Consider the following 26677-nt stretch of genomic DNA (forward strand, 5'->3'; position numbering starts at 1 on the left):
AGTGGCAGAATTGGGACTAGAGCCCAGGTCCTTCTGACTCCCGGGCTGTGCTTGTGGGCCAGGAACATGTCTACCAATTCTGGGTAATGTACTTTCCCAAGAACTTTGTACAGTGCTCTGTACACAGCAAGTGCTCGATAAATACCACTGAGTGAATGAAGTAATTTCATCCGCTTACCTGGTCCGTGGTTTTCAGCTTAGGAATACCGAGCATTTTACATTTCAGAAAAAAAAAAAAAAGCTACTCTACAAATTTCTATAAGGAAAACTGGAGACATCAAAGCAAGCTCTTCCTTGAATATGTCTAAAATATATAATAACCTGAAGGTTCTCCAACTACAACGTAATGTAAAAATCCTCAAAAGAAGAACTAAACTGGTCCTAAACGGGTTATTGTTCGCAAATAATATTTTCTCAGTCAAACGTCATCATTCTCAGGCACACACCAGAAATACAAAGAATCCTTTCAATGGAGCAGATTTCTTGTTTGCATTCCCTATTTCATAACCAGACAAGACAACATGAAAATTCAATTACAGCTTCAGGTAAGGGTAAAATATCAAATATACAATGCAATCATTGAGAGAGAATTTTTATTTTCCTGCATGATCATAGCAGTGGAAAGAACAAGTTCCAAGCTGCCATACACCATCTAATTCTGTCCGAAAAAAGGAGGCAGCAAGAATTTGAGCACCCTTGAATAAGTATGGTCATTCTGAATGCTTTAGAAACCAAATGGTTCCAGGAAGTAAACACCCGGATTAATGAAGAATGACTTTCTAAGGCCTTGTATCTCAAGGTTGATTGATTATTAAGTTGACTTCTACCATTATATTCCCTCAACTCCAACACTTTTATGGTCTCATTAAAGAAAATTTCCTTGAGGTCCGTTCTTGCAGACAGGAGACTAAATATGGGCCTAGAGGGGGATAAAAAGTCACAGCTGCCACCGAATCAAATTCTAAGATTAACACTGAAATTTTCCAAGAAAGTCACTGCTTAGGGTAAAATCTGCAGTTTAAAGACGGCGAAATAAAAGTTTCACTTAACTGAGAGAGAACTGCTAGAAAAGGACCACCCGACCCCCAAAAAAGGAATTAAAAAGACCAAAATGAATTACTACCTTCATTCTACTGCCCAACTGAAAATGAGACTCTACTCTCCGATCCTCTTTTTTACAGGTGACACGTCATCTTTAGGAATTAGGAAGCACAAGCCGGGGAGTCAAGAGGACCCCGGTTCTAATCCCAGCTCTGCCACTTGTCTGCTGTATGACCTTGGGTGAGTCACTTCACTTCTCTGTGCCTCAGTTCCCTCATCTGTGAGATGGGGAGTAAGACTGTGAGCCCAATCCGGGACACGGATTTGTCCAATCTGATTAATTTGCATCTAACCCAGTGTTTTGTACAGCGCCTGGCACACAGTGAGGGCTTAACAAATACCATTGCAAAAAAAAAAAAAAAAAGGTGCTACAGTCTCTCCCCGATCAGGGAGTGGTGAGCAGGGGCACTGCCCCACGACAGTCAAAAAGGGTCACACCTCTTTTACCAGTTTGATCACTCCAGGACTGGTTTGAGATGGTGACGAAGCTAATCTTACTCACCAGCTGGGGAACAACATCCCCTGGCAAACACAACAAATGTGGCATTGCTCTGAATGATCATTCATTCATTCAATCAGATTTACTGAACGTTTACTGAGGGTTACTGAGGGCAGACACTCTGCTGAGCACTCGAGAGAGTACAATATAACAAGAAACGGACACGTTCCCTGCCCACAGTGAGCACGCAGTCTAGAGATCCAAAGGAATCTCACGGCTTTGGAAATCTCTGGATATTCCTGGGACTCATATCCGAGAGCCCCATAGGACAAGCGCACAGAGGCAGTATATCATATGTAAAGCATCTCGTTTCCTCCTGTGAAGCGAAGCCGGGCTCTGGGTCGGCTGGGTCTTGGCATCACTCGTGGCCCCTCGCTACGGGGACCGTGTTCTGACTGGCCCCGAAGGGCCCAGGATTTGAGACCTTGCACAGCTTTGGCTAGTAGAGTGGATGCTGGGGCAGCACACAATTACTCTCCTCCCTTCAAAGCCTTACCGATGGCACATCTCCTCCAAAAAGCCTTCCCTGACTAAGCCCTCCTTTCCTCATCTCGCTCTCCCTCTGCGTCACCCTGACTTGCATTCATCCCCTCTCCCAGGCCCACAGTACTTACGTACATCTCTGTGATTTATTTACGTTAATGCCTGTCTCCCCCTCTAGACTAGAAGCTTATCGTGGCGGGGAATGTTATATCGGTATAGCGTATTCTCCCGAGCGTTTAGTACGGTGCCCTGCACACACAGGAAGAGCTCGAGAGACGTGACTGCCGTTTACCTACCATCTCTTATATTTACCATTCTCTCTCACACAAAGAAAAGTCTACTTCCTAGCTCTTCACCTCCTCAGCCACCATTCCGTCTCATCCTTAACTCTTAAACTGGGGAATCAATCAATCGACGGTATTTACTGAGCACTTACTGTGCGCAGAGTCCTGCTAAGCCCTCGGGAGAGTACGATATACCACGGTCGGTAAACCCATTCCCTATCTACAACAAGGGCAGCCTATTGTGGAATCAAAAATTTCATATATCAAAGCTGGGAAGGGACTTCAAGAGATCATCTGGCCCGGCAGTTTGTCTCTGGGTAGGTGACTTGCTAAACCACCCGGGGGCCATACCTGTCAAGTTTTATCAAATATCTACGGAAACTGAGACCTTACAAGCTCCACCGGCAGCCCGTTCCGGGATTTTATCCCCACGACAGTCAGGACATTTTCGCTTATGTTCAACTGAAATCCTTCATCATACATCGACAGTAAACCCCTGACTAAAGGCTATGCCACTTGAGTTCAGAGATGAAAAGAAAAAGATTAAATCAGAAGAAAATAATGCGTGTGGCTGCATCTGGACTCGCCAGATTGTGTCTTTTTAGATTTTCGTCCATAGAACCCTGCAAAGCACATTTTGGGGTACTCTAAATCACTGATAGTAATTTCCTGGCTAGTGTCTAAGAAACAGGAAGACTGCTATTTATACAACTCGCTTAGGATTCTGAATTTTGCACATAAGCACGCCATTCCCTAGTGAGACGAAAAGTCAAACAGGACGGGGGGAAGCATATACTTTAAAAGATACGGCTGCTTCTGGAAGTCAAACTGCAGGATATTTTTGAGGGGGTTTTTGCAAACTTTTCATTTTTAAAAGCTGAACTTTCTTTTGCAAAGTATAAAGAAGTTCCCCATCCTAGTTCGAAGAGAATATTACTTAGCTGAAACTCTAGTAAAAATGAGCAAAGAAGGACGTTACAGCATTGAACGCCTCCAGAACGTCCCACATCTGAGGGTGGAAAAGTATTTTTTTTATTAAATTATCCTTTAATGCCTCCACAGGAGATTGCCATTTATTTTTATTCTACTAACCCATTCTTCAGAGTAAGGAGATATTTTCATTCTGCTGAGGTAAAAAGAAAATCCTCATCCATGACATCTCTCCCCTTTCGATTCCCAATTTCTATTCTTCTGTAACAATCAGCACCCCTATGCGCCAAGCTCAATGTGTACATTTCATTTGAGTAATTTGGAGTTTTCCATAGATCTAGAGAATCTGGGCACTTCTCGGTGTCTTTCCTAGTATGAAACTGAAGGTGAGACCTTCGCCTAAACTCACCTTTTGACTCTGAAACACGTGACTCACCCTCATTTTTGGCTGACCTGATTCTACAGCAGTGTATTACAATTATTTACACAGATACCTCCACAAGGGTGGCTGGTATTTATTACGTGTTCCATTTTACGGAACATTGTTAGTAAAAAAACCTTCACTTCTAATCAGATTATTGCTCACCGAATGTCAATATGAGTCATCACTTTCAACAATGGAAAGGACTGGGAATTAAATATTATAACAAGGAGATTTTAACATCGACCTTATTTGCCAAATGGCATTCTGAGAGTCGGAAATTTCTGAATTGAATTCCAGGCTCTCAACCAAATATCTCCGTTTCCCTGACGGCCGAATGAGTGAACCGAGAAAGGTGGTAAGCAGCTTGGCCTGGTGGAAAGTGCTCGGGCCTGGGAGTCGGAGGACCTGGATTCCAATCCCAGTTTCACAGTCTACTGTGTGACCCTGGGCAAGCCACTTAAATTCCCTGTGCCTCAGTTTCCTCAACTGTAAAATGGGGATGAAGTCCTGTTCTCCCTCCTATTTACACTGAGTGCCTCTTGTGGGACAGGGGCTGCGTCTGATCGGATTAGCTTGGATCATTCCGCTCAACCTATTCACTCTGCTTCAGCCTCATCTCTCGCTGTTGGAATCTTGCCTGCCGGACAAAGGGAGAGACGGAAAAGATACCTAGTTTGGCCTCACTCATGCACACTGCTCCCTCGCCACGATCTAACCCAGAGATTGTCCTTCCTGAGACTCACTTGTCCCGGCTCTGCCACTTGTCTGTTGCGTGACCTTGGGCAAGTCACTTAACTTCGCTGTGCCTCAGTACCTCATCTGTAAAAATGGGGATTAAAAAGTGTGAGCCCCACGTGGGACAATCTGATCACCCTGTATCTACCCCGGCGCTTAGAACGGTGCTCTGCACATAGTGAGCGCTTAACAGATACCATAATTATTATTATTATTATGTCCGCTGAGATGTGCCCTTGGCCCATAGTGGAAGCCGTGCTGGTAGGAAAAGATGGATGAAACTCCAGGTGGGTACCGCTACTGGCTGGCGTCTAGTCTACTGCCTCTGGGCGTCCCTAGTTTAGTGCCCCTTACCTTCTCCAGAGTAGTCTAGAGCGGTCTAGTTCTCGTTCTCCAGAGTGGTCTAGCTTACAGTCCCCTAGCTCGTTGTGGGTAGGGAATGCGTCTTTTATTGTTCTACTGTCTTCTCCCACGCGCTTAGCACAGTGCTCTGCACAGAGTAAGGGATCAATAAATATGCGTGACTGAATGACCGACTGGTCTCCTTAATAATGTTGGCATTTGTTAAGCGCTTACTTTGTGCAGAGCACTGTTCTAAGCGCTGGGGTAGAAACAGGGTAATCAGGTAGTCCCACGTGGGGCTCACAGTTAATCCCCATTTTACAGATGAGGGAACTGAGGCCCAGAGAAGTGACGTGACCTACCCACAGTCACACAGCTGACAAGCGGCAGAGCCGGCATTCGAACCCGTGACCTCGGCCCCCCAAGCCCAGACTCTTTCCACTGAGCCACGCTGCTTGTCGATGCTGCCAAACCCCGACAGCGCTGGCTACCCAGATTTCCTCGGGGTCCGGGTTGGGACTTCTGGACACCGAACAGTGACAGCCGTCGTAGCAACCGCACCTGGTGATGCTGAACTCCAGTCAATCAGGCAAGGGTGCGGTCAATTGGTGGAGCAGTTCCCTCTTCCCCGCTTCCCTTTTGAATCCCAAACCGGTGATTTGGGGGGGGGAGAGGCTGCTGGATCAGAAGCAGCGGCGGAGGTAAGTGGAGAAAGAGAGAAGATCTTCGAGCCAGACGTGCTCCTTCAGCTAGCGGCAAGAGATCAAGTCCGGGCAAGCAGAATATTGACCCGTGGCTGTAACTGCACAGTTCGGGCCACTTCTGACTTTAACTCCGATGCCTCTCCTCTCTCCTCAAGAACCCCTCACACATTCCACTCTCCAGGCACTCAGCACAGTGCATTAAGCACTCGAGTACAACTGAATCAACGCAAGCATTCATTGCACTGCAAACCAACTCTCTCCTTACATATCTGTCGCCAGTCCCTCTCCATTTCATTTTAGACTGTGAGTCCCTCGAGAGACAGCAACCGTGTCTAATTCCCACCTGTGTAATCTTTTCCAGCACTTGAGTACAGTACTCTGGACACACTCTAAGTGCTTAATAAATACCGCTACTGCTAACTGAAAAACACCAGAGCCCTCCTCCTTCGCATTTGGATGAGCTATCAATCCCTCTATTTTCTCTGTCCTAACGGGCAGTGACTGCCGCATTTTAGAGTCACTTTTTTGTATAGAGCCGGGCATAGTACCATGTAGTTTCAAGATTTAAAAAAATAGTAATTTCATTGCCTTTCCACGCTCAGAGATTTCTTTGCAGAGTCCTCCGTCCCAGAGAATTTTAAATTACTTTTCCCAGTCCAATTCCACCGTTTTTATTTTCTTTTCTCCACAGCTGTTGTTTTCACATCCCGATTTATCACCCGTTATAGTCCCTTAATGCTAAAGCTATTAAATAAAATCAAACCTGATATAAATCCCCATACTCAAACCTCGGAGAAAGGCCGTACTGCTGACAAGTTGTAAATAATACTATTTTGCACCATTCAATAATACCTGCTATACGTGGTTTTACTTATTAGTGGCTTTGAAATAATCATTGTTTTATAATAAGATTCAACTGCAACTGTCTCTTCCTTTCACCAGCTCAATCGACTATTCCAAATTGTCCCTCGGTTAAAAGTTCAAGTTCAATCTATGGCTCTTGACTCCAACGGGATCGCTGGCATTCTTCACCCTTGAAATTTATGATTCAAAATCTCACTAATTGGAGGATCAAAGTTCTGGGATAGAAACTTCCGGTTCTCCTTGCTTTTAATCAGACTACTTTTGGTGTTTTCCCCACCATTTTCAACATCCTCCCCTTCTCCTCCAAGGTTTTGATTCAAAAACCATTTTAGGGAATTTCAACAACTGGCTTTCCTAGTTACATCAGTGCTATGGCAATTTCGGCCCGTTCAAATTCCTAACATCTGGTTACTTCTGGCCTCATTACTTTTCCTTCTCTCCTAGGAAGAGAAGACAAAGAAGTGTCCCTTTAAGTTTGCGGAGATGAGGCAATTGAAATAGCGTGGAAACGAATGCCACTTCCCAAACTGTCATAATATTTTTGTTATATAGTACTGCTGTTGGTCCAGTGAAAAAGGTGCTGTTCTGGGAGTCAGAAGACCCTGGGTTCTAGTCCCAGTTCTGCCTGCTGGGGCTACAACATTAGCGCTGCAGGTTTTTCACGGACGAGTCACTTCGGTGGATAGGCTCAGCAGGAACACTGAAAAATAGCTCTAGACTATTCACCTCCGTGTCGACCAATCCTTCCGTACTGTACCCTCTCAAGGATTACTACGGTGCTCTGGCCCACAGGAAGCACTTGAAAAATATCGTTCATCAATGATTGAAATAGCTGGCTAAACATGGGCAGTCAAGACCACGGCAGCTACGAAAGCCAGAGAGTGGGACCAGAGAAACAACATCACGTGGCGTAGTGGATAGAGCGCGGGCCTGGGAGTCAGAAAGTCGTGGGTTGCAATCCCAGCTCCGTCACTTCACTTCGCTGGGCCTCAGGGACCTCATCTGTAAAATGGGGATTGACACTGTGAGTCCCACTTGGGACAGGGACTGTGTCCAACCCAATTTGCTTGTATCCCACCCCAGCGCTTAGTACAGTGCTTAGAGAAGCAGCGTGGCTCAGTGGAAAAGAGTGCGGGCTGGGAGTCAGAGATCACGGGTTTCTAATCCCCACTCCGCCGCTAGTCAGCTGTGTGACCCTGGGCGAGTCACTTAACTTCTCTGTGCCTCAGTTACCTCATCTGTCAAATGGGGATTAAAACCCTGAGCCCCCACGGTGGGACCACCTGATCACCTTGTATCCCCCCAGCGCTTAGAACAGTGCTTTGCAGTAGTAAGCGCTTAACAATACCACAATTTATGTTTATTTTACAGTGGCTTGGCACATAGTAAGCACTTATAAACATCACAATTGTTATCAATATTATTACTATAATGTGGTCACTTCGGCCATAAATAGGTCCCGCATGGTTAACAGAAGCAAAACAAACACTGTCGTCTCGTGTACACTTTACTATGTGACATTACCCTGCTGGCTTCTGACAGGGGTAGAAAGGCACAAAAAATATTTACAACTGGAGTGGACCAAAGTAAATAGTTGAATGTACAAGCGAATCAACCTCCACACAGAAAGCTGTGCATGGAAGATTCATCACATTTCGTGGCGGGTAACGGAGATGATATCACCCTTTGCTATACAACCCATCAATCACCCCATCTGGGTTGTACGCTACAAACCAGGGCACAATGGCCTGACTTACCACTGGAAGGTGAGCCAGGAGGCCACAAGACGACTGGTCATCCAGCGGTACCAGTATGCGAGACAAACATCAGAGGTATGGAAAGGACTCAGCATGAAAACACTGCCGAAAAAGCTTCCCCAAAATAGAGTGAGTATGAAGTAAATCCCCTTCCATGACACCATGGCTCTGAAAGACATTAAAACCAACATACATTGTTACTCTTCATTCTGATTCTCTAAATGTACTGCCTCAATAATAATGATAGCGACGTTCGTTAAGCGGCTTATGTGCCAACCACTGTGTACCGGGCACTGGAGTTAGATATGGGAAAATCAGGTTGGACGTTGTCCCGTATGGGGCTCACTGTCTAAGTGAGGGGAAGCTGCGGGGCTCAGTGGAAAGAACCTGGGCTTCGGAGTCAGAGGTCATGAGTTCGAATCCCGGCTCTGCCACTTGTCAGCTGGGTGACTGTGGGCAAGTCACTTCCCTTCTCTGTGCCTCAGTTACCTCATCTGTCAAATGGGGATTAACTGTGAGCCTCACGTGGACGACCTGATTACCCCGTATCTCCCTCAGCGCTTTAGAACAGTGCTCTGCACATAGTAAGCGCTTAATAAATACCAACATCATTATTATTATTAAGTATGAGGAATAAGAGGTATATAATCTCCGCTTTACAGATGAGAAAACTGAAGCGCAGAGAAATGTCCACGATCCCACCCCAGGCAAATGGTGGAGTCAGGATTAGAACCAGGTCCTCTGATTGGACACGGGCAATCCCTTGACTTACACTGCTTAATAATAATAGTAATGTTGGTATTTGTTAAGCGTTACTATGTGCAGAGGCACTGTTCTAAGCGCTGGGGTAAACACAGGGGAATCAGGTTGTCCCACGTGGGGCTCACAGTCTTAATCCCCATTTTACAGACGAGGGAACTGAGGCACAGAGAAGTGAAGTGACTCGCCCACAGTCACAAAGCTGACCAGTGGCAGAGCTGGGATTCGAACTCATGAGCCCTGACTCCAAGCCCGTGCTCTTTCCACTGCGCCACGCTGCTTCGAGGTGTAAGCAAACGACAAGAGAACTTACGATGTTCTCAGGGTAACCCAGTTCTGCTTTACGAAACGATTAGGATCCAACTTTACAACACTAATCTCCTTTAAGCCACGGGAGTTGTCTGCTGCCTGATGTCTGTAGGTGCGGGGATAAGTAGACAGGTGACATTCCTTGCGTGATTCCACCCGGTAGGTACGAGGAAGTTGCAGCTCCTCGGGCATTCTTGCATCTCCCCCTCTGCTCCATTACTCCTCTTTATACACCCTTCCTTTCCCCCAAAATCTGCTGACCTGTGGCTTAGAGAAGCAGCGTTGGCTCAGTGGAAAGAGCATGGGGCTTGGAGGCAGAGGTCATGAGTTCGAATCCCAGCTCTGCACCTGTCAGCTGTGTGACCGTGGGCAAGTCACTTAACTTCTCTGTGCCTCAGTTACCTCATCTGTAAATGGGGATTAAGACTGTGAGCCCCACGTGGGACATCCTGATTCCCTGTGTCTACCCCAGCGCGTAGAACAGTGCTCGGCACATAGTAAGCGCTTAACAAATACCAACATTATTATTATATTCTGTGCCACACGCACACACACTCTCCCCTCACATCCTCAACTCCATCCCCAGGGCCACGTTTTGAATTTTTTTTTTTGTTTCACAGCCACATTGGCCACTTCCCTAACTACCGTCCTAGCCCCCACTCCAGATCACGAGAGGGTTTCCTTTCCCTCCTCAGACTGTCAGACCACCACAAGCCACGGAGGAGGGTGACAGCGGTCTTCTCCCGGGGCCAGCCCTGTCCGGTCCCCATGGCTGTGGCAGTGACGGGGGGGTAGGTGGGGTTGAGGGACTGCGCCTGGAGAAGATTGGGTCCAACTGAGAAAAAAGACTGGGAAAAGGATATTTCAAAAGTGGTTCTAAACTGAGGAGCAGGGTGACATGCTGCAGGGGGATTAGAGAATTGTTTGTGCTGTGAGGAATACATACGGGGTTCTGAGGAAATGAATTTGAAAGTTGCGACGGGAAGGTTGTTGGGGGAGTAAAGGTTTAAAAAGGATGGGAGAACAGAGGGGGAAACCTGGGGCTACCCATATTCACCAGGTAGAGTCACCGGAGTCACGTCTAGCAAAATTTGGGTCCCCAATCACGGAACATCTCCATCTCGATATAAATATATTACTGTAGTTTGACTCCGCAATTGTGGGTAGTCCCGAAAGAAATTGGTTATCTGACCTTGGTTCAAGAACATATCTTCCATTTATGACGCTGTTCCTAGAGGGAAAACTCGTTCCCGAAACATGATGCTCAGACCTAAAAGCAGGTTTCAGAACCAACTGCGCCCATAAGTCTAAGGACAGACAGCTTGTATAATATTCTTTATCCCAAACAAATCTGCCAGAATATCGCATGCTGGAGTAATTGAAAGATCAGTTGTCCATCTTCAAGAAGAATGAGCCTGTGAATTATTGACAGGAATTAAACAAACTAGCAGAACCTAAAACAAAGTTCAGAAATCAGTAACTGCTCTGATGACCACAACTTCTGGGGGAGGGACAGCATGGGGTTTCACTTCGAAAAATGGGACTCACTAAACTGGTTGACATTCTTAGAAGGGGTCAATAAAATGTGTTATTGGAGGTAAAAGGGAACCAGTAGACATAAACGTATTTATATTTTCAAAATATTGTTTGAAATATGTATGATTGTAACAAGATCAGCCATCCTTGTATATATAAAGAAAAAAGAACTACCATCGCAATGGATACTTGAGTGAAAACAGGAAGCCGAGGGTTGGGATAATCGGTTCTTTTCTGGATGAAAAGCGTAGGTGCTAGGGATCCTACGGAATCCATACTGAGATTGGTTTCATTTTCCATTTTTTCAAAAGTGATCTACAAGAGGTATCACCAGTGAAATCATCACATTCGGACAGTTTCTGCCACATGGTGACAACGTACCAGCTGCTGAGGATTAAGTACAGGATAATCTCATAAAGCTGGATGGCCAGAAAAGTGGCAGATCAGCTTCAAGTGCATAAGCATAACATTTGCAGAAGAATGACTCCAACTACAACTTTGGGAAGATAGCTCAGAGCCTATCCATCACGACTCAGAGAAGGGAGCTCGGCTGTGACGTTGACTGGATATCACCAAAGAGGTAGAAACCTAATAAAAAATATAATTTTACATGGATGTGCACCTATCCATCAACTGATATACCGCTGTCCTACGTATATGAAGATGATGCCACTGCCAAAGACGTCTTGGCCCTGGTTTCTCAAAAAATACTATAAATCTCTATATAACCACCATTTCAATCTCCACTGCACAGAAAGAGAGGCCTTTGCCACACTTATATTGCCACTTGCAGCAACTCGAACTTTTAATCTTAAATTCTTTCCAAAATCTCTGTTCAGGGAGAGGAACCTTCTCCGGATTGCTGACGATCACGCTGGCTTTCCTGCTTGCACTGGAGTCTCGTTAAAGCTTCCTATTTCACTCCCTGGACAATATTTCATTACGCCTTTAATATCTCAGTCCTGCTTGCTTATGTCCAACTTCAGTTCACTTGCCAGCAGCTGTTATTACCCAATCCTCTCACACATTTCCTGGCCTTGCAGATGTTACTGGGAGGTGAATCAAAAATAAATGTGAATAAAAAGTACTTTCTAGAAGAAAATTCTCAACAGAATAAAGTGGGAGAAAGGGGGAAAAAATCAATCACATTTACTGAATGTACTGAGCACTTGGGAGAGTTCAGTGTAACAGACACACTCCCTGCTCACACCGGCTTGAGTCTAGCGGAACACAAGAAACCCTTGTGGACCACCTATAAAAATATCCCAAACTGTTCCTGTTTCATTATTAAGGGATAACTTTGGGCAGGTGAAGAGCTTTGGTTTAAAAAAAAAACATTAAAAGCATTAGTGCGCACTATTTCTGCACCATTTTTTTTTAAGGGCATTTGTTTAGCGCTTATGTGACAGGCATTGTTCTAAGTGTTAGGGCAGATACAGGCTAATCAGGTTGGACACAGTCCCTGTTCCACATGGGGCTCACAGTCTTAATCCCGAATTACAGATGTGGAACTGAGGCACAGAGAAGGGAAGCGACTTGCCCACGGGCACACAGCAGACAAGTGGAGGGGTCGGGAATTAGAACCCAGGTCCTTCTGACTCCCAGGCCCCTGCTCTATCCACTAGGCCATGCTGCTTCTCAAAAGCAGCTGAAAAGTTGGATTTTAAAGACCTATCAGCATTATCACCACATGAGAGCTGCAGAAATTTGGGTGGGGTTGGACGGATGTTATTGGCTCTACAGAATGGGATGAAGCTACTACTATAGCTTTTCATTCATTCACTAGTATTTATTGAGCGCTTACTATGTGCAGAGCACTGTACTAAGCGCTTGGAATGTACAAATCGGTAACAGAACGTACAAATCGGTAACAGAGCGTTTGCAGTCTTAGAAAGCACTGAATGAGAACGTCTCCACTGATGCCTTGGGGTGACATCTCACCAGCTATTTTCCACCGTAGAGTGGAACAAGGCAGTGTCGGACACTGCTTTTCTCAACATAACGGGCTTGAAACTTATCATCATCAATGGATTTATTGAGCGCTTACTATGTGCAGAGTTCTGAAAGTTTAGGAAACTATAGTCCCTTCCCTAGATCTATGATACCCGATATCCACTCTAGATATAACTCTTATGTAGATCCATGTGAATGCATGTATAGCAAAACAATAACCGAGAAGCAGGTTTGTAGGAATAAAGTTCAAAACAATTCCCCAAGGGTTGCTGTGGACTAAAAGCTTTTGCAATTTCACAGACAGAATGGAGATTAAAAAAAAAAAAAAGTCTGGAAATGATCATTCTCTAAATTGGAATCTAAAAATAGCTAGTTTTTCAGACATTTCGGGCCATCCAAACTGGCTTTTTATGAACTGAAAGGTTAAGTACAAGTCAAGCTCTTCAGTTGGTTTGCTAAATTCTTCAGCAAATGATAGTGTTTTGGGATCCTTATGAACTTGAAAAACAGGAAACTGATGTTTGGAAATAAAGCAGGGAAAGACAGTTTAAAAGACGAATTCATTAAATTACGTATCCTGAAACCCACATAATACATTTTATATAAAATGTTTTTTCCAAGTTGTTTTTATGATGCCAAAGCTCCCTTTCTCTACAGTGTGATATAAAAAGAAACTTTTAAGGTTGGTTATAATGAAAAAGAGCATTTCGAAACAAAATATTTTCCCTAAATCTCTTTGAATGGCAACTACAGGAAAAAGAGGGAAAAAAACCCTTCAAAGGTCACGGCAGAATTCTTTAAACATTGGTAAGGTAGATCTAAAAATAAACATTTGCTTCCCTAATTTCTGTCTTCAACACGAATTCCTTTATTAAAATAACAGTTCACGTGCATCAGCTGGAGGAGAGACTGGAATATGGGAAGAAAGCAGAGAAATGAGGTCCCTATTTACCATAAAATGTCCCTATTTATCAGAAAACTTTGAAATCTACCATGTAACATTCTCTGAATTATGTTTAGACATTTAAAGGAAGCAGTGAGTTAACCTAATTGCTCAGTTACTGCAAAATAATGCATGTTGTTTTGTGGCTACAGTTAACTTCTCAGGGTAATGGTCCAGGAACCAACAAGAAATATGAAAAGTAACTGGGGAATAATCCTTAGACACAAAAGAAGAAAATGGCACCGCCCTTAATATTCCGATTTCCAGGAAAGTTTATAGAGATGACTAAGATAGAACTTCTGTGTGTTGTCTATCTGTTTGGTTTTATGACCGCTGTTGTTACGAAATAGTCCAAGGGTGATCAAAAAACTGAGAAGCAGTGGGGCCTAGTGGATAGAGTCTGGGCTTAGGAGTCAGAAGGACCTGGGTTCTAATCCCGGCTCCACCACTTGTCGGCTGTGTGACCTCGGGCTACTCACTTCACTTCTTCAGGCCTCAGTTACCTCATCTGTAAAAGGAGGATTAAGACTTTGAGCCCCATGTTGGGCATGGACTGTGTCCAACCTGACCAGCTTGTGGCTACCTCCGAGTTTAGTACAGTGCCTGGCACATAGTAAGTGCTCAACAAATACCATATCCAAAAAAAAAAAAATCAAGCCAAAAAAAACTAGACATGTGATATCTAGACAACTGCCAGATCATGGCAAACAGGAGAATCGTAAAAAATGGTACAGTTAAAAAAAAGTGCTCAGAGAATGTTTATACATCTGAATACATACAAATGTGTACCTATATTTATTCTAAAATCAGCAGGGTACAAAGCCAATAGTTTATTTTTTCAAATTGATGATTTCTGAGGTATCAGTCAAGAAAGTACCCAACACTGAAATCTAAATAGGCTTCAGGCAGGGATTCTATCCCAAATGATACTCATGAAAATAATTATGAGAAAACATTGCAATCGGGGCAGAAGGTGGCATTCCGTTGCTTGGCTACTGTTCACGTTTCCTCTCCAGTCCTCGCTGTTATTTCAGGTGCAAGGCCAGGCATCTCTGCCACTCTGCCCCACACCTGAACAGAGCTGTCTCCCCCGATTAGACCGTAAGCCCGTCAAACGGCAGGGACTGTCTCTATCTGTTGCCGACTTGTTCATTCCAGGCGCTTAGTACAGTGCTCTGCACATAGTAAGCGCTCAATAAATACCAGTGAATGAATGAATTACCGAGCTGGCACCTGGTGCCCATCAGTGGTTTCGGGAGAAGTCAAGGGTCGGGAGGACAGGGTTTGAAAGGTGATTTAAAAGGATGATCTTTGCAGAATCAGAGAAAAGAGACCCAAGTGGGAAGAAACATGAGGCAGGGGAACCAATGAATCCCTCTGTGGTATTTTTTTGGAGCCCTGCTGTTGGTCCTATGAAAAGGGAGGGAACTTATTTCATACGTTTAGACTCTAAGCTCTTTGTGGACAGGGGATGTATCTGTTTATTGTTATACTGTCTCTCCAAAGCACTTATTACAGACCTTGGAACCCAGTAAATTCTCAATCGATGACGAATTGAATTGAACTGAATTAATATATGCTCCCAAAGAATCTAGTCAGTCAGTCGGTATTTACTGAGTGCTCACGGTGTGCAGAGCACTGTACTAAGCGCTTGGGAGAGTACACCACAACAATATAATAGATCCATTCCCTGTCCACAATGAGTCTAGAGCTGAGCAGGAGCTCTTGTCCACAGATGGCTCTGAATAAATGCTGTTGATGAAAATATTGATGATGATGACATTCACTCAATCATATTTATTGAGTGTTTACTATGTGCAAAGCACTGTACTAAGTGCTTGAGAAAGTCTAGCATAACAATAAACGCGACACACTCCCTGCTTAGAACAAGCTTCCGATCTTTAGGGCAGCAGCAGAGGTTTGGTTCTATAACGCTATAGTAAGTTTTGTGGAAAGCAACTCTGCTTCTCCCTCTTGTTCTCTCTCCACATGACCGATCAGATGATCAAACTGAAAGAAGGGAAAATCAAGTCATATCCCAAAGGGGTTAGATGTGGAACTTAATAATGATCTATGGGCATCGAAAAACCTGCTCATTAAGTTTTTATCATGATACCAAACTGAACCACCACTACAGAAGATAGGAATTGACTCTGAAGGGACCTTGTCAATCTAGATAACTGGTCTAACTGAACAGAATGAAGTTCATTAGGAAAAAATTTAAGTTTTAAGATAGCTTAAAATCTCTGCCCTGCCATTTGCCAATCAAGGTATGCCTGATCTCAGCACTCCTGAATTTATGTCTATTTACTTCTATTGCCATACTTATCACACTCCATAATGCATTGGTCAATCTATATGTACTGGCTCCACTATTAGACTATATAGTCCTTAATGGTAGGGATGACATTTCCACCGTATGCTCCTAAAGGTTTTGGTAAAGTTCTTTCCAAACAATAGGCGATCTCTAGATGTACAGTCTTGTGGGGAGGGAATGTGTCTACCAATTTTGCTGCAAGTCACTTAACTTCTCTGTGCCTCAGTTACCTCATCTGCAAAATGGGGCTATGGGGATTAAGAGTGTGAGACTCCTGTGGGACCGGCCTGCGTCCAACCTGATTACCTTGTATCTACCGCAGTGCTTAGAACAGTGCTTAGCACATAGTAAGTGCTTAACAAATACCATAATTATCAGTATTATTTTACTCTTTACACAGAGAATACTCAATAAATACCACTGATTGAGTGACGGCTCAATAAAGGCTCTTAATAATGCTTAAAAGAAAAAAACCCTCTAAATTATACCATTACAAGCTGGGGATGACAAAACAATCTGAGGGGTCTTACAAGCCGTATACGGGTGTGTATTAAGAGGAGTTTCCCATAAAAAGAGTGAGGAACAATCCTTGCATTAGATGAGGCACTGTTCAGGCCTTTATTAAAATAATATCTTTCTCATTTTAAGAAGGATGTGGAGTAGGCAGAGGGAGTCCAAAGAGGGACAAAATGATTAAGAAGATGGAAAACTGGTAAAGGTTAAAGGGGTTGTTTAGTTTGAAAAGGAGAAGGCTAACTGGTGACTCGAGTTGTCCAAGAATATAAAGAGTTATTACAATGAGTTCCTTGACCTTTCGGTCTCCATCTCTCCGGAAAGTTTGGTTAAACACAAGGGAGAATTTCTTAAAGCTGAGGGTGATTAAACACCGAAACATGTCCCCAAACTGAAGTTCTGGATTGTTTAAAATGGGAGGTGGAAGGAGCCATAAAAATACAGCAGATAGCAAGAAGCCCTTAATACAAGGTTATGTGCTTCATAAATACTTGTTGAAGTCACAAATGCCCATCCTGGTACAGTTTCTCTTCCAGAGATAGATGGTGGGAGAAGCTTTGCCTTTATAAAGCTCTCCGAAGCAGGTCCATTCTTTGAGGGCGGTTTGTTCAAGAGCAACTCGAAACTTTCAATCTCTGCTTTTAAATGTACAGTATCCAAGTACTGCGCTATAACGCCACACTTCTTCAGATGGCTCAAGGGACTAGTTCAACCTAAAGAAACAATTAAGCCTTCCTGCTCCAAAATAGCATATAGAGAATTTAAAAATTATAAATGTGGTATTTGTTAAGCTCTTATTATGTGGCAAGCACTGCACTAAACACTGGGATAGATAGGAGCTAATCAGATCGGACACAATCCCTACAAGGGGCTCACAGTCTGAGGGAGTAGGACTTACTCCCATTTTACAGATGAGGAAACAGATACAGAGAACTTAAGTGACTTGCCCAAGGACCCACAGCAGCCAAGTGGCAGAGCTGGGATTAGAACCCAGGACTTCTGATTTTCCCACCTGTGCTCTTTCCACTAGGCCATGCTCCTTCACAAGTTTCAATTTACTCAAGGCAAACTGATTTTTCAAGGCTCAACACAGATTGGTTCCTTGAATTTGAGAAAGAGGCTACAACATAACGTGGTCGTGCAAATGGGGCTAACTAGGAGCATTCTGATACCCTATTAAACTGTTTTGTCTTGATTTATCTTAGTGCTTTTGAATCATGTTTCTTTATGTGTCTGTCACCAGGACTTTCTGGCCCTTTTAATTTTTAGATTAGGTGACTCACCCCAAGGGACAGGGATCATGTCTAATGTCCACCTGTGTATTCTCTCCCACCACTTGGCACAGTGCTCTACACACAGTAAGTGCTTACTACAGAAGCAGCGGGGCCTACTGGGTAGAGCACAGGCCCGGGAGTCAGAAGGACCTGGGTTCTAATCTGGGCTCTGCCACTTGTCTGTTGTGTGACAGTGGGCAAGTCATTTCACTTCTCTGGGTCTCAGTCACCTCATTTGTAAAATGGGGACTAAGACTTTTAGACCCATGCGGGACAGGGACTGTATCCAACTTGTTGTAGCTACCTCAGTGCTTAGAACAATGCTTGTGACATAGTAAGCGCTTAACAAATACCATCATTATCATTATTATTTCTCCCCCAAGACCCAGGCAACCTCCCTGGCCTTCTTTCTGCTCCCTTCCAAACTCTACCCACCTCCCGAGCCCTGGACTTCATCTAGAGTGTCTGTCCATGCCTGGGATATTAAGTAACTGCCCAGTTGATTAGATTGAGCAACCGCTATGTGCCGAACACTATATTACAAGCTTAGGGGATTTCAACTGAGTAAGAGACACGGTTCCTTCCATCAGAGAGTGGGGAGACCAGTTGAAAAAGGTGTTTCATACAAAGGGCACCCACACCCTGCGATGTATGCTGTTGGCTTGGATGGGGATGAGGAGGAAGAGCTAAAAACATCAAAGTGCACATCCTGCTAAGAGTAGGGTATCCCTTCCCCCGTCCAAAACATACGACTTACATAAAGTGGCGGGACAACATTGGTGTCAAAAACCATTTTTTACCGGTCACCTTGGTACCTCAGTGGCTCTGTAGAAAAGCCCGACTCATTGTTTTTGAGCAAGGAGACTGACAGAAGTGCTTGTCTATCTTTCTGCGTGTATAAAAAGAGACTTCCTTTTTCAACCCCCATCCCACGAAGAGATCACCGATCACCCTCAGCCGTGTTATCTTTGGCCACGGAGAGCGGTTCTGTTGTTGTTTACTGGTTCGTGTCATTTGCGTTACGTTCTTTTGAATGTTTTATGCTTCTGTTTTGCATGTGTAGTTCCTGTTTGTGTTCAAGCGTTTGCCCCCTCTCCCCTCCTTTAAACTACTGTGGCCTAGGGATCGTGTACCTTCTTTCCTTTGTAAACCACTCCCCACACACACCCACTCACAACCACCCCGAGCACCTAGCTCACTACACCTAGCAGAGGCTCAATAGATGCTTGTAACTGACTACCGATGGAGACTTCCTGTCCTTTCAGGATCTAGTGAAGTCGCACATCTTTACGGCTCAGTTGTTGATGCCAATTTATCTTCAAACTGAAAAGCAAAAGGGGCTTTGTACATCAGCACATGTTTTCCTTTAACTTGGTCTCTCACAACATGCCTTATGAAGTGATATTGCCAAATGCTTAGAAGCTGCGATAAATCAAATTAATTTGGAAAGGAAGACCTCCTTTGCTCAGCCTCAGTCAACAACATGAGATCTTCTGGACCGATCTGTCCAAGTAAAATGGCAGTCAGCTGTGTTTTCTCCAGCTCTCACTACCCTGTGATTTTTTGGACTGTGGTCCGGAGCAAAATGTACTAAAAGAACTTCTGTAGGAAGGCTGTCTGAAAACTTTCAGATAATGAAGTGCGTTGGCCTTTATACGTTAGTACTGTGCATGGTAAAGACCACACTTTAGAAGTTTAAACAGTTCCCAAATACTAACTTAAGGAGAAAGTGCCTCTTCCAGTCAATTTAGGGCATTAGAAAAACTCAGCAATGTCTGATCTTAGAGCGGGTATCCCGCAGTTACCGAGGACAGACAGCCTCTCTTATGCTGCAATACTGTAATCCGAAATCCACTGATGTTTTTCAATAGTTTGTCGCCCTACCCCAGAGCCTTAAATTACAACGCACCGCTTACTTGCCCACTCTGTATTGTAAAAGAGCACGTGGAGAAGACGGGATCGGCAGAAATCAATTTTAATCAAAGAAGCTGAATGGAGAAGGGCTGAGAAAGGGTAAAGGAGCTGGGTCCAGGTCTTCCCAATGATGTACAATGTTTTGCACACAGCAAACACTCAATAAATACGATTGAACGAATGAATGTTAAGGCCAAGCACCAGCAAGTCAACCCTTGGTTTCACCTTGTTCTCCATAATTCATCATTATCAAAACTATCGAGTGCCTAGGTTGTCCAGATCGCTGTACCAGCGGCTTGGGAAATGTTCAGAGAAAAATAATTAGTCACAGCACCAGTCCACCAGGAGTTCGCAATCCAGGGAGGAGATTGGGAGACAAACATATTAATAATTAACATTCTGGACCACAGATCAATGTTGAAACAAGTTTTTCCTGGAGAAGTCCCTCGGACCAGCAAGGCCCAACAGTGGCATGAGCAGAAAAGAGAAAAACGACCGACGTACTACAGTTGATAAAGGATGGCTGCTCTTTCACCTGAGGGAGGAAGGAGTTTGGGTGCGATGGAGCAGCGTGGTCTAGTGGATAGCATGGGCCTGGAAGTCAGAAGGACCTGGGTTCCGATCCCAACTCCGCCACTCATCTGTCATGTGAGCTTTAGCGAGTCACTTAAATTCTCTGTGCCTCAGTTACCTCATCTGTAAAATGGGGATTAAGGCTCTGAGCCTCAAGCAGGACGTGGACTGTGTCCAATCTGATTGGCCTGTATCTACCCCAGGGCTTAGTACGGTGCCTGGCACATAGTAAGGTCTTAAATACCATAAAAAGAAAATGAAAAATGGAGGGCTGTGCTCTGGGAGGACTGATTCTTGGAGTTTCATCGCCACATCTCCCTACGCTGCCCACACCGGAAGGTGTCCCCTCTACTGGAGGTTTTTAGGTAGCAAGACTCAATGCAACGGGGCAGCATGATCTAGTGGAAAGAACACAGATATCTGGCAGTCAGAGGACCTGGGTTCTAATCCCACCTCTGCCAGATGTCTACTGTGTGACCTCGGACAAATCACGTAATTTCTCTGTGCCCTAGTTACCTCACCTGTAACATGGGGATTAAATCCTAGTCCCTCCTACTTAGACTGTGAGACCCATATAGGACAGGGACTGTGTCTGAACTGATGATCTTGTACCTAGCCCAGTGCTTAACACATAGTAAGCACTTAACAAATCCTATTAAATAGGGTCCCCAGGAGCCTGACCTTGAGGGTAGCAGCTAAAGCCCTCAATCCTGCTTCCCTCAACCACCATCCTGGGGAGGGCTGGAGCTTGGACACAAAGTCCTGGTGTCCCAGTGACCTTACCCCCAGTGACAGGGACTTGGATCACAGCTAACTTCATCCACCCACTGTCCCTGGAAGGAACTGAATCCTAAGCCCTTTGGCATCAGGAGAAGTTGTGCAGGAATCATGGAAAGCAGCATTTCATCCTTTGGTGCTTCCTGGGAATTCATTCTTTTGGAAGAGGTTTTCAGGAAAGAAAAGAGATGGATAAAATGTATGAGCACTGTGCAGGTTCCAAAAGGACAGCCTCTTTTAAAGGAAATGAACATATTGCCAGGCTTGATTCAATTATTCTTAAGTTCTAATTACTTGAACCTCAGTAAATCTGAATCTTTTTTGAGACATTTTTAGTGAATGTGCTGAAGAGATGGAGATTAGGAAGTGACCTCTGGGACCACAGGTTAAATAGTTACGTATTCTATTTCCCCCTTCTGCTGCTATTACAATTCAAAGACTAGGTCTTATGGAGATGACATAGCTAGGCGTGCCTGGAAACTGCTGCGTACTTTTATCGATAATGAGCAATAATAGTGAGAATAACGACAGTACTGGTATTTGTTCAGTGCTTACTATGTGCCAAGCGCTATACTAACTACTGGGGTAAATACAAGATTCTCGGGCCCTGCATGGGGCTCACGCTGTATGTAGGAGGATGAACAGGTATTGCATCCCCATTTCACAGATGAAGGGACTGAGGTCCAGAGAAGTGAAACGACTTGCCCAAGGTCACAGAACAGGCGAGTGGCAGAGCTGGGATTAGAACCCAGGTCCTCTGACTCCTAGGCCCATGCTGCTTCTAATTTGAAAAGGAATTTTGCTTTGAGTAACTCACCTACTATGAAAATCACAACAGATAGTATATAGGACCTCAACTCTCCAGGCCCAAAACGATATGTACCTCGACAGGGTCCAACAGGAAATGAGAAGCATTGTGGTGGCTGACTAATGGACTAAGAAAATGAGCAAAAAAGCAGGCAATTGGACAGAGCAAAAACAATCAATCGTATTTACTGAACACTTACTTGTGCCGAGCACTGCACTGACCACGTGGGAGAGTATTTAAACTTCTAAACTAATTTAAACATAATTACTAATTGAAGTTCTGCTTAGTAGTACAAGCCGAGGCTTTAAGTACAAATATCAGACTTTCTACACGTACTACGTTGAGTAAATTGATATCGGACTTTCCACACGTACTAAGTTGATTAAATTGTTCTTAATTTTCTTTTCCACCATATCCCTATCACTTCTTAATTATCAATGGTATTTATTGAGGGCTTACTATGTGCAGAGCACTGTACTAAGCACTTGGGAGAGTACGGTACGAGAGAGTTGGCAGACACGTTCCCTGCCGAACTTGCAGTCTAGAGGGGGAGCAGACATTTATATAAACTATTTATAACATACAATGTAAAGGTATGCATATAAATTATGAAGCTGATATTTATTTCAATGCATCTTACAAGTAAGGGAAGTGAATGATAATCAAAGGATCAGGTAGCATGATGAGAACATCTGAAAAAAGTCATAGTTTCCATGCCATTAGTGCTGTCACCATAGGGGAGATGACAAGCTTATTCCTTGGGGATTTCTAAATTGGAATACGCAGAGGGGAGTCACCCAAGCTATGCCCAAGAATGATTCAGGACTGACTTAAAAGCTTAATTACACTCTCCTTAACACCCATGTATAGATGCCTATTGAATTTATTTTGACCACTCTAGTTGTATGCGATGTCTGTCTCCCCCTCTTAGAGTGGAAACAGGTTATTCTGTGCTTCATAAATGCCTAATACAGTACACCGCATCAAGAGAGCACTCGATATATGCTGTTAACTGCTGTAATCACCACCACCTAGGCCCGCATACAGCGCGACTTTCCACAGGATGCAGCTGCCAAATGATTCCGTAACTCGGAGCCCCCTGCCTTCCACTCCATGTTAAGGAGCATTTCTCAGCATCCCCTCTCACCATCCAGTTATGTGAATTTTATCTCAAACTCAAACCGGGATCCGTTTCAGTTCACATGCCTGGCCCAGTACTTTGGCCAAATTTAGTTGTTTTCCAGAAGGGCTACGTATTGTGGGGTCTTGAAGATATTGTGGGGTCACGAAGATGTAGATATGCAAACACTAGCAAAGCAAGTATTCCATTTAATAGAAAAATTCATTTCAATAGCCTAAAGGTAGGATACCATCAAGGTTACTTAGCCCAACCAAGCCCATTGTAGACCTGGCACTGCGAAACTGCAAAGGACTTTCGTCACAGGATCTTGGAATTGGTTTAACATTTGTTTCCACCGGTACTGGGGAAAGTTTCTTTGCGATCGAAAAATCCAAGCCACTTCTGGTGAAGCTAAATTCCACTGGCAAGACCTATCCCTTGCAGACTTTTCCAGAAATGGGGCTTCCCGGCACAAGCGGGTTAGACCGTCAAGAGACGCTACAAACCACTGCTTCATAACTCAGGGGGCAAAGACCCCGCGGTGCATGATCAGTGGTCTTCCAGGAGGAATAATCTTCTAATGGAAAATGAAAACGCTCTGATCAAGGCCAATCCATTTACATCAGAAGAGCCTGGTGATTATCTAAAGAGAGCAAGTAAGCAGATGATCCTCACTCTTCCTTACTGAAGCAAACGTGGCAGTCATTTCATCTAAGAGGTTTGAGTATCGCCACTCAGCGGTTCTGACATACTGATCTGGTCTGTGGTCCGCCCAGAAAGCTGGTCGCCTACCTTCACCTCTAGAGATCCCCAGTCAAAACATGTTTACTTATGTTCAATAAAGCGTATGAAATGTGCTAAATGAACTTTGTATCACTGTAAACCAGAAGTGAAGGGATGGGGTGATTATGCGGGCCTGCCATACAGAGGGCTATTAAACGGATTCTCTGACTTTACGAATACTATTTGCTCTGGGGTATGGTCATTTACTTAAGCAAATGCTTATAAAAGGTTGCTCAAGTGGGTTCAGAACTGCCGAAAAAGGAAATACATATCTCTCCCGTTCTGCTTGGTTTCCAAACGAGAGACACACTTCTTAGAAGATAAGGGCTGCCACAGTAGAGGGCAGTAGTTCCCACTAGAAAAAGAGGGAAAAAACTCATTAGAGTAGATTAAAAGCGACGCTACTGTGTTCTCCCATCTAGCCAAAGAGAAGCTGGCAATGCAATCTGAGAGGCAGTGTTGTCTAAAGTGAATAGGGCACCGGGTTAAAAGACTACCATTCTGCTCCCAGCTCCCCTATTGATTTCACGTACCTCTTAGCAAATGCAATTCGGTCTGCATTACTTTGCTTTGATTTCTCCATCCATCCATAAAATATAGATAACTAGAAGGTACGAAGGCCGCCATTTATGACTTTCCAATGCCACCACTCTAAATTCAGGGGAGTGAAAGAGAGGACTAGCAAAAAGAAGGCAGAGGACTGCTCTGCACACTGAATGTGCTCAATAAATTATTTTACTATTATCTATTTTACTATTTATCTTAAACAACTCCAGTGGTTGCCTATCGACCTCCGCTCCAAACAAAAACTCCTCACTCTAGGCTTCGAGGCTCTCCATCACCTCGCCCCTTCCTACCTCTCCTCCCTTCTCTCTTCTACCGCCCACCCCGCACGCTCCGCTCCTCCGCCGCCCACCTCCTCGCCGTCCCTCGGTCGCCCATCCCGCCGTCGACCCCCGGGTCGCGTCCTCCCGCGGTCCCGGAACGCCCTCCCTCCTCACCTCCGCCAAACTGAGTCTCTTTCCCTCTTCAAAACCTTACTTAAAAATCACCTCCTCCAAGAGGCCTTCCCAGACTGAGCTCCTCTTCCCCCTCTACTCCCTCTGCCGTCCCCCCTTCACCTCTCCGCAGCTAAAGCCTCATCTTCCCCTTTTCCCTCCGCTCCTCCACCTCTCCCTTCCCATCCCACAGCACCGTACTCGTCCGCTCGACTGTATATATTTTCGTCACCCTATTTATTTTGTTAATGAATTGTACATCGCCTCGATTCTATTTAGTCGCCATCGGTTTTTACGAGACGTTCTTCCCCTTGACGCTGTTTAGTGCCATCGTTCTCGTCTGTCCGTCTCCCCGATTAGACCGTGAGCCCGTCAAACGGCAGGGACCGTCTCTATCTGTTGCCGACTTGTTCATCCCAAGCGCTTAGTACAGTGCTCTGCACATAGTAAGCGCTCAATAAATACTATTGAATGAATTTTACTATGGTATTTATTAAGCGCTTATTATGTCTCAAGCACTTTTCTAAGCACTGGGGTAGATACAGGTTAGTGAGATTGGACACAGTCCTTGTCCCACATGAAACTTGCAGTTTAAGTGATGATGGTATTTGTTCATTCATTCGATCGTATTTAATGAGTGCTTACTTTGTGCAGAGCACTGTACTAAGCACTTGGAAAGTACAATTCAGCAACGAATAGAGACAATCCCTACCCAACAATGGGCTGTAAAGCACTTACTATGTGCAAGCAGTGTTCTAAGCACAAGGGTAGATACAAATAATATAATAATAATAATAATAATGTTGGTATTTGTTAAGCGCTTACTATGTGCCGAGCACTGTTCTAAGCGCTGGGGTGGACACAGGGGATCAGGTTGTCCCACGTGGGGCTCCCAGTCTTAACCCTCATTTTATAGATGAGGGTAACTGAGGCACTGAGAAGTTAAGTGACTTGCCCAAAGTCACACAGCCGACAAGTGGCGGAGCCGGGATTAGAACCACGACCTCTGACTCCGAGCCTGTGCTCTTTCCACTAAGCCATGCTGCTTCTAGAAGAGAGAAACAGGTACCTGACTCTCCACTCTGGCAGCTGCGGAAACTGAGGCACAGGGAAGTTGAGGCGACTTGCCCAAGGTCACCGCAGCAGCAGTCGGGCAGGGCCGGGATTCGAACCCAGGTCCTCTGACTCCCAGGACCACACTCTTTCCACTAGGCCCATGGTGCTTCTCTAACCACTGACTGATGGATAGAAGCGACAGCAGTGGCAGGGGGTAGAAACGGGGACGCTAAGCCAGGACAAAAAGAGGGGAGGGATGAAGATATTGACATAGTCCTGCCTACCAATTTCCCAACCAGTTAAGTGCCATCAATTACTGGTAACTGTCCAGAGTAGCTCCAGGAGAAATGGAAAATGATCCTAATACGTTCCTACCCTTCCCGGATGTGGTGAAGATCAGAGAGGGTATATATGCAAAACATTTTGACTAGAGCTATTCGGATTAATAGGGCTACAAAAGTTTATTTTTCTTTATAATGAATTTTCCTGTCATAATTGCAAAGGCCTGGGCCCAGTCACGTAACCAGAGAAAGGGAAAAAAAAAAGCATCTCTCATTTCCCAAGATTGCTGAGTACGGCCATTCTTCCTACAGAGTCCATTTTTATCCACTTTACTCAAGGGCAAATTGAAATTCTAAAAAAGAACTCTGGTTTGGGAGAGCTTCGTCTCTGTAATTTTCTTTCCATTCGTTCCTCCCGAAGTATTTTTTCGAGTGCCCGCTGAACGCAGAAATGCTGCACTACGATGGTTGAATAATAAAAGTATCGTATATGGTCCCCAACCTCGGAGACTTTTAGAATCTAATAGGGGGGGACCATCGTAATAGTGACGGTCTTTACTGAGGCTCTTGGGAAATTGGAACAGAAGCACGAGACGTGTCCCCTGCCCACAGGGGGTTTACACTCACTTCTTGAATGCAG

At 44.6% G+C, this 26677-nt stretch overlaps 1 protein-coding gene across 1 annotated transcript in view; it reads right to left on the minus strand.

The window, feature by feature from the left end:
• Positions 1-26677, minus strand: part of LCLAT1 (lysocardiolipin acyltransferase 1) — a 201084-nt gene that overhangs the window by 102178 nt on the left and 72229 nt on the right. The window contains 1 exon segment of the mRNA XM_029072100.1: positions 8120-8291. Coding sequence (XP_028927933.1) covers positions 8120-8287 — 168 coding nt within the window. The 5' untranslated portion in view covers positions 8288-8291.

This window comes from Ornithorhynchus anatinus, chromosome 9 (genome assembly GCF_004115215.2).
Source record: "Ornithorhynchus anatinus isolate Pmale09 chromosome 9, mOrnAna1.pri.v4, whole genome shotgun sequence".
Classification (NCBI taxonomy): Eukaryota; Metazoa; Chordata; class Mammalia; order Monotremata; family Ornithorhynchidae; genus Ornithorhynchus; species Ornithorhynchus anatinus.